Raw genomic sequence first — 15,321 nt, forward strand, 5'->3', positions numbered from 1 at the left:
CCTCCCTTAGGGGACAGACCAGATCTGAAGACCTCAGGGGACAGAGAGCCAAAGACAGAAAAGCAGAGTGTTGGGAAAGGAGAAGAGAGACTCCTGCCTGGGGTACTTGGTGAGTTCAGCCTGAACCCAGGAAGAAATAGTCCCAAACTTGAGACTCTCACTCTGTGGTAGGCAGTTTGCCCTAGATTGCGATAGAGGGTTGGGACCTGCTGTCTTTATGTCCATCCAGCATGAGTCACTGAGAGGGCAGGACAGTAGTGGCAGCATACACAGTCTTTAAAACACGAGACACAAAGAACCAGTCTGCGCTGACTGTGGGGTGCGGAACAAGAGGTGCCAGGATGAATGTGGAGCCTTCACTTCACTTACAGTGGCAGCTGAGCAGGTGGCTCTGAGAGAACTGGGTGGCATCTGTGGTGGGGTGGGGCAGGCCTGCTGCTGCTCGTTCCTGATGATGGTCTTCCCCGTGCTCAGAGAGGTGGCTTGGAAAATATCCTAGTACTGTATGACCACGTGTTAGCTGTTTGCTTGACTACACATCCTTGACACTGCTACCAATGACTAAAACCATGTTGGTTTCATTTGCAGGAAGACCTTTTAAAAATACATGATAGGTGAAATTCTGGAAAACAATAAAGATAAATATAAATTTGGCTTGGGAAAACCAAACCTGAGTCCAAGATTCTGTAAGAATCCTCTGTATTCAGATATGTGACAAGGAAGTAAGGAAAACAAAGTGAGTGACAGTTTGGGCCCTGAACACGGCCACTCCTGTAGTTCATCCAAATCCCTTTACCTTTCCTTGTTAATAAGCCAATGAGCGGTTACCGCACGCAGTATTCACTCAGCCAACATCCCTTGCTTTTACAGTGTGCTCTCACTGGGAAACAGTTGACTCAAACATGGCCCCTGCACCCACGGAGGAGGACAGTGTAATGAAAAGTGGCAAGAGCGATGGTGACATGCCACGCAGGACACTGCACAGGCATCTGGAGGGCGAGGGAGGGACTGCCAGATACGCTTCATGCGCTTGCACAGACTTCCACCAGCCACCTGGCATAGACGTTGGGGTGACAGTGATAAGCAAAAGCACACCCAAGACCTTGACCCCCTGGAACCTGAAGTTAGACTGCTGGGGGAAACACGACTCAGATACAAAATGAACGTACAATGACAAGTAGTGTAAGTGCCACTAGGCAGAAGTGAATGGGGCTGTTAGCTTACAGGACTAGGGGGTGTCTTCATTGGGGTCCAGGCAAGTGAGCAGGGAATGAAGACCTTCAAGATGGAGGGACAGTGTGGGCATGAGGGAGCAGAGCCTTGAGAAAAGGCCAGTGTGACGAAAGCATCCCCAAATAGGAAGGTGACATGACATGAGGCCACAGAGGCAGGGAAATGCAGGCCATGGTAAGGATTTTGGTTTTTATCCCAAGAGCAATGAGAAGCCACTAAAGTTTTTTCCTTTTTCTGTTTCCTTCTTTTAAAAAATTCTTAATAAGGGAGAAGGGTGTTGTTAGTTTTCAGAGAGTGACCTACTAGCTGGATTTTGAAGGATGAGTAGAAATTTGCTCTAAGAAGGGAAGAAAGTGTGTTCCAAACATAGGAATCAGTATGTGATCACATGAAGGCCTAAAGCCATGTGGTACCATCAAGAAAATGTGAGCAGTTTGATGTGGCTGTAGTGAAGAGTAGACAGGAAGATGAAGAGAACAAGAATGGCATGTGGAGCTAAGAATGAATTTTATTCCAAAAGCCACAGGGAGCACTGGCACATATGAAGCAGGGGATAAAGAGTGCAGGTTCTGGAGTCAAAGTCAAAGATTTGGGTTCAATTCTCTGTTCCCCTCCCAACATGGTCTTTAAATTGAAGAAACTATTGAACTTCCTCCTCCCAGAAATCACCCAACTCCCACACTTAGCTTAGTGCCTGGTGCACAGCTCAGTAAGTTGTTACTGCATTTTAGAGAGCTCACAGCAGGGCAGGACGCAGAGGGGACCGATGTTAGTGTATGGACGCAGCCATCCAGGTGAGAAGTCATGATGGGCTGGGTAGTGAGGATGGAGAGGATGGATGGGCCTGAGAGGTGTCCAGGTAGCATGTAGGGACGTTGGGGCTAGGAGGGAGTCCGGGATGAATGTGTAGTTCCTAGCTTTGCTGTGGCAGGTCTGGATGTGGTGTGAGTTGCCTGTGCACCTCTGAGGGGGGGCCTTGCAGGAGGCAGGTGAGTAATGTATCTGGGTCTTGGGAGAGGAGCCTCGGCTGGAAACAGACTTCGGAGTAAAGAAACAGGTGGCAACTGAAACCACGGAGTATGATAAAATTACAGGGAAAGTACAAAGAGGGGAAGGAGTAAAAGACCAAAGAGACCTGGGGAGTACAGACATATCTTTTGGTGTGTTACAGGCTCAAGTGAATAAAGTCCTTCGGATGTGGGAAAGGAGAAGTGCCTAAACCAGGTGCTGACTGTTGCGGTCAGGATTCTGGAGCCTACAGTGGGCAGAGCCCATAAACAACAGCCCTTCCAGAAGCTGCCTGACAGGCTCTGCTCTTGTTTGGTTATAAATCTCACTGGGGATTTCCTTCCTTTTGAGTTTCAAGTCTGGGGCTAAACCATTCAGTTGCCAACTATGTTAGTGTCCCCACAAGTGCAGAGGCTACCACAGTGCCGGGAGCCTTTTATCCTGAGTCTGAGGAGGAAGGAAACAGAACCCTAGACCCTCCTACATAGTGAGTGCTCAATCAAAATTTATTGCATTAATAAGAGACAAATGAACCAGGATAGAGGATCAATGACTCTTTTTGACTCCAATCTGGCTGCAAGGAACTATTTTCTCACTTAATTTAGCTTTTTGTTTAGTCAAGGGCAAAGGAGATTTTAGTTAAGAGATGCCTCTGTCTATAGTAGTGACTTCTGATTAAAACAACATCACTCTTAGGAATCAGATGTGGAAGAGGGATAATTACGTAGGGAAAATATCTGAATGGATGGGCAGAAAGAAATGTATGAAGTCATTAACTGAATAATTATGCAACAGAGTAATATTCATAATTATAATACACTGATACCAAAAGTTAACTTGAAATAAACTAGATCTAAGCAGGGGTATTAAACCCACTCAGAAAATTAGCCCAGGAACAAAAGAATAAATATAAGGCTAACAGATGACTAATGACATCTAATGAAGGTAGCAGCCATCCATTAAATAAAACAAATAATTACCGAGAACAGATATAATCAGCTGAGCACTGATGAACATTAGCAAATTAATAATATTAATATACAAAAGATACATAGTAACTAGATAAAGAAAAGAGATACAAACAGATATAGAGTGCTACAGACTGAGTTAACACCCAGATCCAAATAGAAGCTTTAAGATAGTACCTGAAATGTTCAGATGCTCTTATGAAGCTACCAAAGAGGCACTGTCCTCTGTATCTGATGTTTCATTTGGAATGACTTTCCTTGTTCCAATTATATTCTCCTTAGTTTGATTCATTCTCTCTAACGCAACACATTCAACTAAACACTCAGACCAGCTAATTCTGTTAATATTTATCGGCGTACCTCAGAGACAGCCCCCCTTTCCCCATTACTGTCCCTGTTGCTCCAGTCAGGCCTTCACCACCATTTGACTAAACTGAATAATGCAATTACCTCCCAACAGGCTTCCATATCTTTGACTCTTTCTCATCTGGGGAGAGCTAGCTAAAAGGTGTATCTGCAATCTGGTTTAAACACCTGAATGGCTTTTCACTGCCTGGCACCATGTGCCAGCATCTTAGCATGGCACACAAGGCTCCCTGTGATCAATGGTCCTGCCTATATGAGGTCCCACCCTCATCTTCTCCCACCACATGCCATCTGCGGCACCAAATTGCTGGTAGCTCTTTATACCCAACACCAACTACACTGTTTTGTGCAGCTGCCCCCTCTGCTCCTGCCCCTGCCCCTGCCCCAGCTAATTCCTACTAACCCTTTACAGCTCTGGTCAGCCACCACTGCTGTTTTCACCTCAATCCCCTTTCAGGTTAGGCTATGCTGTCCCTCCTACCTGTTCCCATGATACCCTGTTCATTTCTCTATCAGGACATAACCACCATACTGTGGTAAAATTTTCAGAGAATGTATCATATATACAACGAACTATAAGCTCCTCTTGGGCAAAGGTAATGTTTTATTTATCTCTGTATCCCCAGCAAGGGTACGTGACAGGTACCCAATAAATGTTTGCTGAATGAAGGAGGATCAAACAAATATCATATTGAAGTTACATATTACAATGGTAGAATTCTGTGGACTAACAAATACCTGGTACGGAATATGATTCAACAAGTTTATCTGAGTTGGTTTAATGACTGTTATTATAGCTATGACAAATTTCAAAGATCTGGCAGTTGGACTACTAGTGTAAGAGTTAACTATGTAGTAATTAATTTGCTTTTATTTGCTGAAATACAGAACTGATTCTGGAGCACTTACTAGAATACCAAATATTCTGCTAGAAAGTGTTGCAACTCTATTATTCTCAATTTACAGATGACGCACAGGGGAGTAAATGACGTATACCAAGGTTACAGAACAAAAAACTAGTTGACTTAAAATTTGAACCAAGGTTTCTTAAAGGTCAGGACTCTTTCTAAATCAGGATTGCCTCACTCATGATACTCAATTACGACAGTGAAAATAACACATAAGGCAAATTAGTTCAGGAGTCACAATTTCTAGGGAAAGAAGGGGGAAAAGAAAATTAGGCACAAATTCTAGAATCAAGTAGTCATTGCAACTTTTGTTTCTCTATTTGTCATGAAAGATTACTTCTGTGAGCTTTTTTTTTTAATCTCAAAATAGCTGAGGTATTAATATTGTCAAACAGAATTCAATGAGTGCCTATGAAGCCACACAGATGATCAGGTATCACAGTGGTACACTATTATGTCCATAACCTTGGCAAATTTAAATCTGCTTCTGAAGACAGGTAGAGACGAGCGGAAAAGAACCCTTATTCCAGGCATTTCTTTTACTGATCCAGACAATAGCCAGGAAGACTCACTTTAATTTAGCTGAACCTTGCTAAATCTAGAAACTCATAGCTTGGCTCGTGTATTTCTCTAGTTTTATCACTTAATTTGGTTTCTGAAGGTTACAATTTTCCTAAATTGTCTAGGTATCAGTTAATTGGGAAAATAAATGCTAACACAAATGTAAATCCTGATGAAGTGGGAGCCAGTGTCAGGACAGGGTCATATAGGAGAAGTGATATGACATGAAAGACCTTTTATCCTCAGCAAATTCTACATATGGCTATGGACATGAATCATTAAAAGGCAATTTTCTGTTATGCTCATTAGAGCCATTTTCAAACAGAATGGTTTATAATTACATTTTGCAGAGACAAATAATATTACCCTACTGCAACAAATAATTTAAAGACACATAAGATTCACTTGTAGTTCTGATTTGGGCAGTGCAAAGGCAATATACGTAACCAAAGCATTTGTACCCCCATAATATTCAGAAATTAAAAAAAAAACCCAAAATATCAGATTAAGAAAATCCTATTTACTTATAATTGTTTTTTGTGGCCTAACTTTACTTCTTACTTTTATTCTCTACCTTTATTTTCTCTTTGCTTTGATTCCCTCATTTATTATTTTTTAATTATAACAATTACTTCATTTTATTATATTTTATTGTATGTACTTTTATAAGTTTTAAAATGATTTAAGGGCCAAGGTGAAGTACATTTGGAAACTCTTGTAAACTAAAATCAATAAATCAGCAGTGACACATAGATCTAATAACTTTTTAACACTTCCCACTAATATAGATCTAATGATTTTTCAACAAGTTCCTTTAATATCTACAGAAAATAGAATATGTTATTTTTCACCCCCAAAATTTAGTCTGCTGAATATGATTTTCTCAAAATTTTCTTCTGTAAGTTAACTGTACAATCTTTACTTTTCAAAACCATTATCATTTAATACGGCAGAACTTAGCAACCATAAGAGAAAAAAAATTTTTGAAACTATAGCATATTTAAAGATAATGAATAATCAGTCTTTCAAAAGTCAAAGAAACTATTTTTAGGCACACATGAATTATCTCTAGTTGCCTGTGGGGCACTGCAGAAGGGGTTAAGTAACAACAGTTCTTTCTAACATAGTGCCACAGGCTATATACAAAACGCAGTAATATAAATTTGCAATAAATCTAAGACTTAATTTGAGAAGAACTTAGAAAATTTAACAAAGTGGCTTTTTCTCCTTTATTTTTCCCTTCCTTTACTGTGTTCTTACATATCCTGCAATAAAACAGAACAGTTTCCACAGAGATGTATGATTTGCTCAACATTTCATAATGAGTAAAACTCTTACTTGGCTACTTAAAATAGAATACAATGTTATTTAAAAAATATTTTTATATTATAACATGTGACAGCCAAAACATCATTATGAAATGTGTCTCCTCAACTCCCCCACTACTTTCTGCAAATCACTACTGTTTGGGCACTATTCAATTTGCATGTTTCTTCTGTAAGTTTCTTGAGCTGTACTTATATGTATATTTCATATGCCCAACCATACTTGTCTTACAACAGCAGGGCCACCTTGTGTTTGTATTCCATCTACTCCCAGGCCCTACTGCAGTGATATATATATACACACATATATATGTTCCATATATATATATGTACATACATAGATACACTGTATGTTTTCAAGAAATATTAGGAAGAAATGGCTTTGTTCATTTGTTCAAAGTGGGAAGAATACTTTGCATTAAGGCTTTCACTTGCAGCTGCCCTGTTTTAGAAAGTGAAAGGTACTTGGTGTTAATACTATTCACATTAGGGTTGGTACTATTTACGTTCTTGATCAATCTGTGGCACATTAGGTGGAAGGTTTGCAATAATGAATACATAAACATGAAGGAAATCCTCTGATGAGTGAGCTAGCTGCCTGGTTCCACATTCTGTAAGAGCTCATGGTTCCAGCTCAAAAGCTTGCCATTCAGTCTGGATTGCAACTGGTAATTTTATTAAAGAGTACCAGTGGCTCAAAAAGAGAACAGACTTGTAAACATTAATCATTAGTACCTTCCTTAAGACTGCAAACACAGACTCCAATGATGTTTCGTTCAGTTGTCTAGTACATAGTAACTGAGACCTGATCTTTATCAGCACTTAGGAATTTTACCATTTATGACACCAGGGAGCCTGTTTAACCATTTCAGCTGTAAGGAGGAACTATGGAAACAAATCTCTTTGGGGTGATGTCTCAAACTTCCGCAGGCTGAGTAAGAGGATGTATGGGTTGCGGGAAGCTTCCACTGAAGAAGGCGGGGCTGTAGAGGAAGCAGGGCACCAGGAGCTGGGTGGCTTTCTAATTCCCATTCTCTCCTTGACCAGCTGGGAGACTTCAGTCAAGCTGCTGTTTCTCTCTATGCCTCATTTTGCTTTTAGACTTGTTTTATCACTTACTGGCAATTTCACCCAGCATTTAAAGTCATGTGATCTAGCTCAATCCAATGCTTCAGCCACCATTACCTACATCTGGTTCTAGTACATCTCTTGCATTTTACTTCCCCAATGTCCCCATGTCCACATCTGTAGCAGTCACAGGATGTTGGCTGACCCACAGTCCTCCTCAAGCCTTTTCTCTTTGCCATCTTCCACTAGAGAGCCTAGAATAGTTACATCTTAATTTTTCAGCGTCTTTTCACCTAGGGGCACAAATGTAACAGTTTGTTCAATGAGACATAACCAGAAGTTTGCTGGAAAGCTTCTAGGAAAGTTTACCTTTTCCTGATTTACAAAAAAAAAAAAAAGCTTACCCTTTCCTGGTTGGGGTTGCCCTTCTTTCTTCTTCCTGCCTGAATAAGGAGATGATATTTGGAGCTTCAATAGCTGTCTGCAGCCATCAGACATAAGGATGAGAAGAATACTGAGACTCACAGACACCTTGACATTATCTAGCTGTTAAATCAGCTCTGGCAGCTACGTACCTCCAGACCTTTTCTATGTGAGAAGAATAAACCCCCTATTTATTTCAGCCTGGTGTAAGGTCTTCCTATTACTTACAGTCCAAAAGCCTCCTGAATGACGTCTATTGTTAAGGGGACACTTAGGAAGCCAGCTCCTCTAGACAGCTTTTCCCCCTTTGTGCTTTGCTGATAAATTTCTTATGGGACTTACCACTTCTAACCCTTAATGAGAGGCTCATCTTGATCTGTAGCTCCTTGCCCAACACTTAGTCTGTAATGCATATAATAAAGACTCAAATATTTGATGAAGAATTAGGGAATTCTGACATTCCATTTGGTATGAATTTGGGCATTACTTTAGCTTTTTCTCATGTTTTGCAGTAATATATTTCTTAATCTGTAGGAGGGACTATGATAAAATTATTTCTAAATACTATTTTCTCGTGCTTTTCAACAACAAATATTTCTAAGTTGATACTAGATAGGTACTGTGCTAAGCACTAGGAACAGGGATAAAACAGAATTTCTGCCTTCAAGGAATGAATGGTAGAGAAAATTAACCAACAATTGTAACAGTGTGTGACATGTGCTGTAATAAAGATAAGAACAGAGTGCTTCCTTAACATCCGCTTATCTTCCAACTTATCCAGAGACTGGCTGTCAGGCATGGCATGAGTCACCTCAACTTTCCACCCTCTAATATTCCAACTTATCCTCACCTCCTTCACTGATGGAAAATGAAGCATCTTCCTTCTGTCCAAGACCAACCCCATCACCTGTGCTCTGATTTATACCACTTTTCACCTGTCATGGGGAATTGTTCTAGCAGCTATCCCACACTGGAGAGAGGTATGGTCTACACTCACTGTGGCAGTTTACTCACTTCTGATTCACTTCTCAACCCCAACGATCTGGGTTTTGCCAAAACCACTCCACAAACAATACTGCTCTGGTGAAGGTTCCAGAGATCTCTATATTGCCAAATCCAGGCACCACATTCCCCTATTTATGCAACTCTGCTGACCACAACTGCCTTCCCAAAACATATGACTGTCTTGACCGCCGCAGCACCACTCTCTCTGCTTGTTGTTTTCCTGTTCCATACTACAGTAGTTACCCAAGGGACTATGGGGTGGAGGGGTCTATAAGACCTTGTTGTGGATCCACCAGGAAACCTATTTTCATAGTATCAGGAAGACTCTTGCCTTTTCACTCTCATTCTCTTATGAGCATACAGTGGAATTTATCAGATGGTTGGTGATGTGTGATATAGCAACAAATTGTAGGCAGAAACAAATAAAAGCATGCAGTCACCTTATTAACACATTAAGCTAAACACTAAAGATATTTTCAGAAATGTCAAGCAGTATCATTTTTCTGATATTTGGGGAAGAAAATTCATTAATCTTCATAAAAAACGTTACTTATGTTAATATGTAATATGTTTATCAACTCATTTAAAAATAAGTGTTTAAAAAAAAGGTTTTTGTTTTAATTTCTAATAATGATAAATATAGGTAACTATGCCCCACATAAACAAAAGTTTTTTGTGGTCCTCAGTAGTATTTAAGAATGTGAAAGAGTCCTGAGACCAGTAAGTTTCAGAACTACACTCTCGGCTTCCGTTAGGGGTGCTTCTTCAGCCAACCCTTCAATTTTGAATTTCCCTAGAATAGCATCCTTAGCTCATTGATTTCCTCACTGGAAACTAGGATTTCTCAATCTTGGCATGACTGACCTTTTGGGCCAGATAATAATGGAGGCTGTCCCCTGTACATCCCTGGCCTATGACTGTACGTGCCAGTAGCACTCCCTACCCAAGTTGTGACAACCAAAAATGTCTCCAGATATTGCCAAAGAAAATCACTGCAGGATGGGAACCCCTAACGTAAGTATTCTTCCTCGAGATTTCATCTAATATCAAGGTTTTAATTCCACTTATAACAATTTTACTTACTGAATATCAACTTTACTTATTGAGACTCCGTCAGGCAGTATTCCAAGTGCTTGATGTGTATTAGTTCACTTAAGCCTTAATAATTTAAGGTGGATAAGTTATTACTCCCATTTTATAAATCAGGAAAATGCAGAATAGAGAGTGACTCTCTGCCGGTGGTGAGTACTCCAGCCCTGATAGCTCCTCTGAGCGTTAGACCCCTGTGATTAACTGCCTCTGTTGGGCATCCTGGGTGAAATTCACTCAAGATGACTAAAAATGAACTAAAAAATCTTCTCTTCACAAGGCCAGCTATTTCAGTATTTCCTAAGTCAGTTAATGGCACAACTTTGACACCCTCTCTGCACCTCAGCTTAACCAGAAACCTAGATGCCATTCTAGACTTGGCTTAGATTCTCTTCTTCCTTATTACTGAATCCATTCATTTGAGTTCTCACCACTCTATCTTCTAATGATTTGTCAAATATGTCTTTTTCCCTATTCCTATATTTCTCTATTCCAAATATGTCTTTTTCTCTATCCCACTATTCCTGCCCTTGTTAGGGTCCTAATCTCTACTCTGAACTCTTGTAATCAACTCTCATTTGATGTTTCTGTCTCCAGGCCCTCAAAATTATTTTCTACATTGCTGCCAGAGTGAACTTTTGAAAATGCAAATCTGGCTGTGTCGCTTTAGTGGCTGCCTGTTAGTCAAGAATAAAGTTGGGGTTCCTCAGCATGACCCAAAGGCCTCAAACATGTGGTCCTCCTCAACCTTAATCATGTTCTCTGTTACCCCCTGAATTACACTTAACCCTCCTACAATATCCTACTGTTTGCTGTTACCTGAGCATACTATGCTGCTTCATGCCTTTGATCCAATGTCACCTTTTGGGAAGCCTTCTTGATTCTACACCCTTTGTGTACTTCTGTCACAGCACTTACTTAACACAGTCTGTGCCAACTGTCTCTATATCTGTGTCCCACACGTCTGTAAAGCCATTGATGGTAGGTGCCTTGCTGAGTTCAAAAGGCCCATCTTTCTGTCTCCAGAGCCTGGTATAGCACTGGGTTAGGTAAGCTCTAGAGAAGTTTTTTAGAAGCATTGAGGTAAAAAAAAAAAAAAAAAATAGAAATGGCATATGTTTGGGGGGGGGGAGGGACAGAAGTGGGGGCTGTAGAATGGGGAGAATCTGAAAAACTTTTGTTCGAAAAAGTCACGACTGAGTTGCATGTTGAAGGAAGAGGCGACACTCTACATAAAGGGCATACCAGATACAACAGTACTTGCAAAGACCTGGAGGCCCAAGAGGACGTGGCACATTTAAGAAACTGCAAGTGATTGTGACAGAGGGCAGTATGCATGTGTAGGACCTACTGGGCTGGAGACTGGAGAAGCAGGACATGCTACTAAAACATGGCCTTTTCTCCTCATAGAGAGTTTCAAAATATTTATTTCACTACTGCAATTACTTTATGCATCACGCTTTTCAGATTGTTTCAAAATTTGCACTAGTTTAGTTTTGATTGCTTATCCAGCACTTCCTGTGTGACTTCTGATAGGTAACTTGACCTCTCTGTGCCTCAGTTGCCTGAGGTCATAAAAACAGTACCTACCTCACAGGGTTGTTGTCATAAATAAATGTGTTAATAGATGTAAAGAACATAAAACAGTAGTGGCACACAGAATTTATCAATGGATGTTGTTATTGAATTGATTTGTCATCAGTGAAAATAGCTGCTGAAATTAGAGAGAAGGGAGGAAGAGAAGCTATCCTTGAAATCCACAAGATACAGCTCTAATATCAAAGAAGGGCATATTTTATAGCAAGTAAGTCTGTTACCTCGGGAGATGATACTAGCAGGAATCTTTGGTTTTAGGCCCATAATTTCAAGCAATAGTGTAAAATGATTACCAGATTCCTTTGGGTAACATATTTATACTTAGATAATAAGTTTAGCTTAAAAGTATATACTCAAAGTATAATTTGACCAATTTTTTTCCTAAATGTATATTATCTTATAGTTGCTTATATTGAAATTCATTTCCAATTTTCTTTCTACCAGGTATAGCCTTGAAATGATTTTCCTACAGTTACTCCTGTTGAGTTGGCATTTATTCACTTGAAAAAAGTTGGGCCTCATTTGCTCATAAATCATTTTCAAATGAAATTTTAGAAATAGAAGGGTCGTTAGAGATTGTCTAGTTCAACAGTCTAATCTTACAAACAAGAAAACTGAAATACAGAGATTGAGTGACTTGTCCATGTTTATTTAGTCTCTGAGGGGTCCTACTTGACTTTTGTACACTGTGCTCTCAAATATACCCTTTCCCTACTGCTGTTTCTTCAGTGTGTGAATTGCATGCTGATTCCCAGGCCTTGTGTAAATGACAAAATGTCTTCCTCCAAACTGCCAGGTTTCAACTTATTTATTTACTTGCATATTTTCGGACTTGGTGCTAGATGTTTGGGTAATTTTTGTTAAAAATTCCACCAGTATGACTAGCATTTACACCTTTCACCCTGCAGAGCCAAAGTCATGAAGTAAAATTAGGCCCTCCTATGAAATGTTTCTTGACTGTGTGGATATGACTTTACAGGTATAACCTAGATGCTGTTTTCAAATTTAGAAGATGAGTAGTACATTTTCTAGGCAGGTATCTAAAAACCTGACAGTCTTTGCTTGAGAAGCTTAGCATTCCTGTCCTTTTACTGAGGCTACCCATCACAAGGCCTGGCAGCTCCCACACCCAGTGGAGGGGAGCCTACCTAATGAGGTCTGTTCCAAGGTTAGGCTCTGCTCCTATGACACCCAGTCCACTGGCTGGCCAGTCACCTAAAGTGAGGTCTGGTGTAAAGAGATGAGCTGGTTCAATCAGATTCTTGCTGTTGGGAATATAGCTCAAATTCAGAGAGGATGGGGTAGTTAATAAAGACATCAAATCTGAAAGAATGCAGAGAAAATCCATAAGATACAGTAACGATAGGTCAGAAGTTACAAGGAAGCAGGCCGGGTGTGGTGGCTTATGCCTGTAATGCTAGCACTCAGGGAGGCTGAGGTGGGAGGATTGCTTGAGGTTAGGAGTTCGAGAGCAACCTCAGCAAGAGACAGATCCCATCTTTACTAAAAAACAGAAAGAAATTAGCCGGACAACTAAAAATAGAAAAAAATTAGCCAGGTATGGTCATGCAGGCCCGTAGTACCAACTACTTGGGAAGCTGAGGCAGGAGGATTGCTTCAGCCCAGGAGTTGGAGGTTGCTGTGAGCTAGGCTTGACGCCACTGCACTCTAGCCTGGGCAACAGAATGAAACTCTGTCTCAAGGAAAAAAAAAAAAAGAAAAAAGAAAAAGTTATAAGGAAGCAGAAACTATGTGAAAGCAGAGGCTCTAAAGTAGAAAAAAGATATAGAAAAAGAACAGGGGACTCAGACGCAAATAGTGCAATGAGGCCATCATGTTAAAAGTGGGTGTGCAATATCAAAGATGTTAGGGTTCAGATTCTCACTGTCCTGCTGTTAAGGTCCCATAAGCGGGATCCCTGTCTGGTGAGCCAGGATAAACTAACGTTTCAGCTCCTGGAATCTTGCCAGACCCTTTTTCCTTTACTGCTACTTGTGTATCCACCCCCGTTCCCTAAAAAAATGGATTTGATTCTTGCAACCAAAAGAACTATAACAATTAAGACACCTAGGAAGTAAAAGGGAGACCTAGAGCGAGCCTTCAGCTTTGTGGCCATGTGCTCCCGACCCGCCACTCCCACTTGCAAGTCTTTCAATTCTCAAGAGAAGTTTCTATGCAACGCACTGGCTCTAACTTCACCAACTGCAGATTTCACGTGCATCTTTTTTCACCGCAGAAACATGACACTAATCATGCGCCTAGAGCACGAACCAAAGTATCCATATTGGGGGAAAACGTCACAAGATTTGAACATCTTCCCCGATACGAAGAAGGGCAAAGCCCTCTGCTTCTCCCCCTGAGGTTTCAGGGGGCTACATGTGTGGGCAGGTGCACGCTTTTTTGTGGAGGAGCCCGGGTCACAGACCTGAAGCTGCCAGCGCAGGACGGTGGCTCCCCGTCCCCCCGGGGACATTCCGGGGCAGCTGGCGCCCCCGGCCCTGTAAGTTCCCACCACCCGCTGAGTCACCTGTAGTTGTAGGCGCTGAAATGCTTGCTCTCTCTCAGCATCGCCCGGTACAGATCTAACACTTGTGCGCGGCTGGAGGCTGCCATTTTGGAAAGGAAAAAAAAAAAAAAAGGGTCCTCTTCGCGGAGGTCCCGAGTTTAACCCAACCCACAAAACTTCAGCCGATGCAAAAATCTCAAACGAAATAAAACGCAGCGGCTCGGCCTTGCCAGCGGGCCGGGCCTCGGCCGAGAGCACGGCTGCGGAGCGCGGCGGGCGCCGCTTCGGAGGCGGGAGCAGGCAGGGCTGCGGGCGGCTAAGGGGGCGGCGCGCAGAGGGCGGCTCGGGCGCAGCGGCCGCTCCGCGCGGCGCGAAGGCGGGGGAGCGCGGGAGCCGGCTGCCTCCGCACCGAGGCACGTTCCTCCTCGGAGACCGAGCACTGAGGGCGTGCAGCCCCGCCACGGACTGCCTCAGCGAACCGCTCGGGGTCGTGGCGGAGACATTCGCCCCCCCGGGCGCAGCGCCCCGCCGTCCCTCCCGGAGGCCCCAACCGCGTTGCCCGGGTTACCGAACGCGCGCCTCGCCGAAGCACCGCCCTCCCGGCTGCGGCCGCCCTTGGCGCTGCCTGAGAGGCTGTGCGGGACTTCAAGGGTGATTTGACTTTGGCCGGCCCAGTCTGCAGGACGGGGTTTCGCGGCTTGTGCCAGGCTGGGGGACGCGGCTTGAGGGACGAGGGGGTGACGGGCCACGGTCTCCCTGGCGCTCCGGCTCCGCTCAGGGCGACCGGCCTAGGGGCCTCCGGGGCAGGGCCTACTTTCTGTCAAAATGGCAGCGCCCAGCCCGTACGGGTCCCTCTGAGGTGGGGGTGTGACATCCCTGTCCGTAGGCCCGAGCGAGCCTGCCTGCCTCACTTCTGACTTTGAACACCCCGGGTCTGGGTGCCTGGCGAGCGGTGGGTGAGTGCCAGCCTCGCTGCAGCGTAGCGGTGCGATGTGGGTGGCCGGGTGGCAGGTAGGGAGTTTGCACAGGCCATGCATTTTTCTCTTTTCTGGACGTTTTTGGTTTGAAGTAAAAAAATCCACATGGTTTTGTAATCTAATACATGCGTAAAAAAGGCGTAGCAGCCTGGGCTGTAGACGTCGGTGATTAATTGGGGAGCTTTAGGGCTTTAGGTATGCTGCATGAAGCTGACCGAGTTCTTTGTGGTGACTTTTCTCAGAAGACTTCAACTTTTCTGAATCACTTTTGTTAAAGCGGTGGATAAA

General features: G+C 42.7%; 1 protein-coding gene across 2 annotated transcripts in view; it reads right to left on the reverse strand.

The window, feature by feature from the left end:
• LYRM4 (LYR motif containing 4) overlaps positions 1–14,372 on the reverse strand; it is a 152,899-nt gene extending 138,527 nt beyond the window's left edge. For both annotated transcript variants that reach the window (XM_045551630.1, XM_045551629.1), the window contains exon 1: positions 14,078–14,372. In XM_045551630.1, coding sequence (XP_045407586.1) covers positions 14,078–14,163 — 86 coding nt within the window. In that variant the 5' untranslated portion in view covers positions 14,164–14,372. The remainder of the gene's footprint in view (positions 1–14,077) is intronic.
• Between the last annotated feature and the right edge of the window lie 949 nt (positions 14,373–15,321).

This window comes from Lemur catta, chromosome 5 (assembly GCF_020740605.2).
Source record: "Lemur catta isolate mLemCat1 chromosome 5, mLemCat1.pri, whole genome shotgun sequence".
In the NCBI taxonomy this organism is placed as follows: Eukaryota; Metazoa; Chordata; class Mammalia; order Primates; family Lemuridae; genus Lemur; species Lemur catta.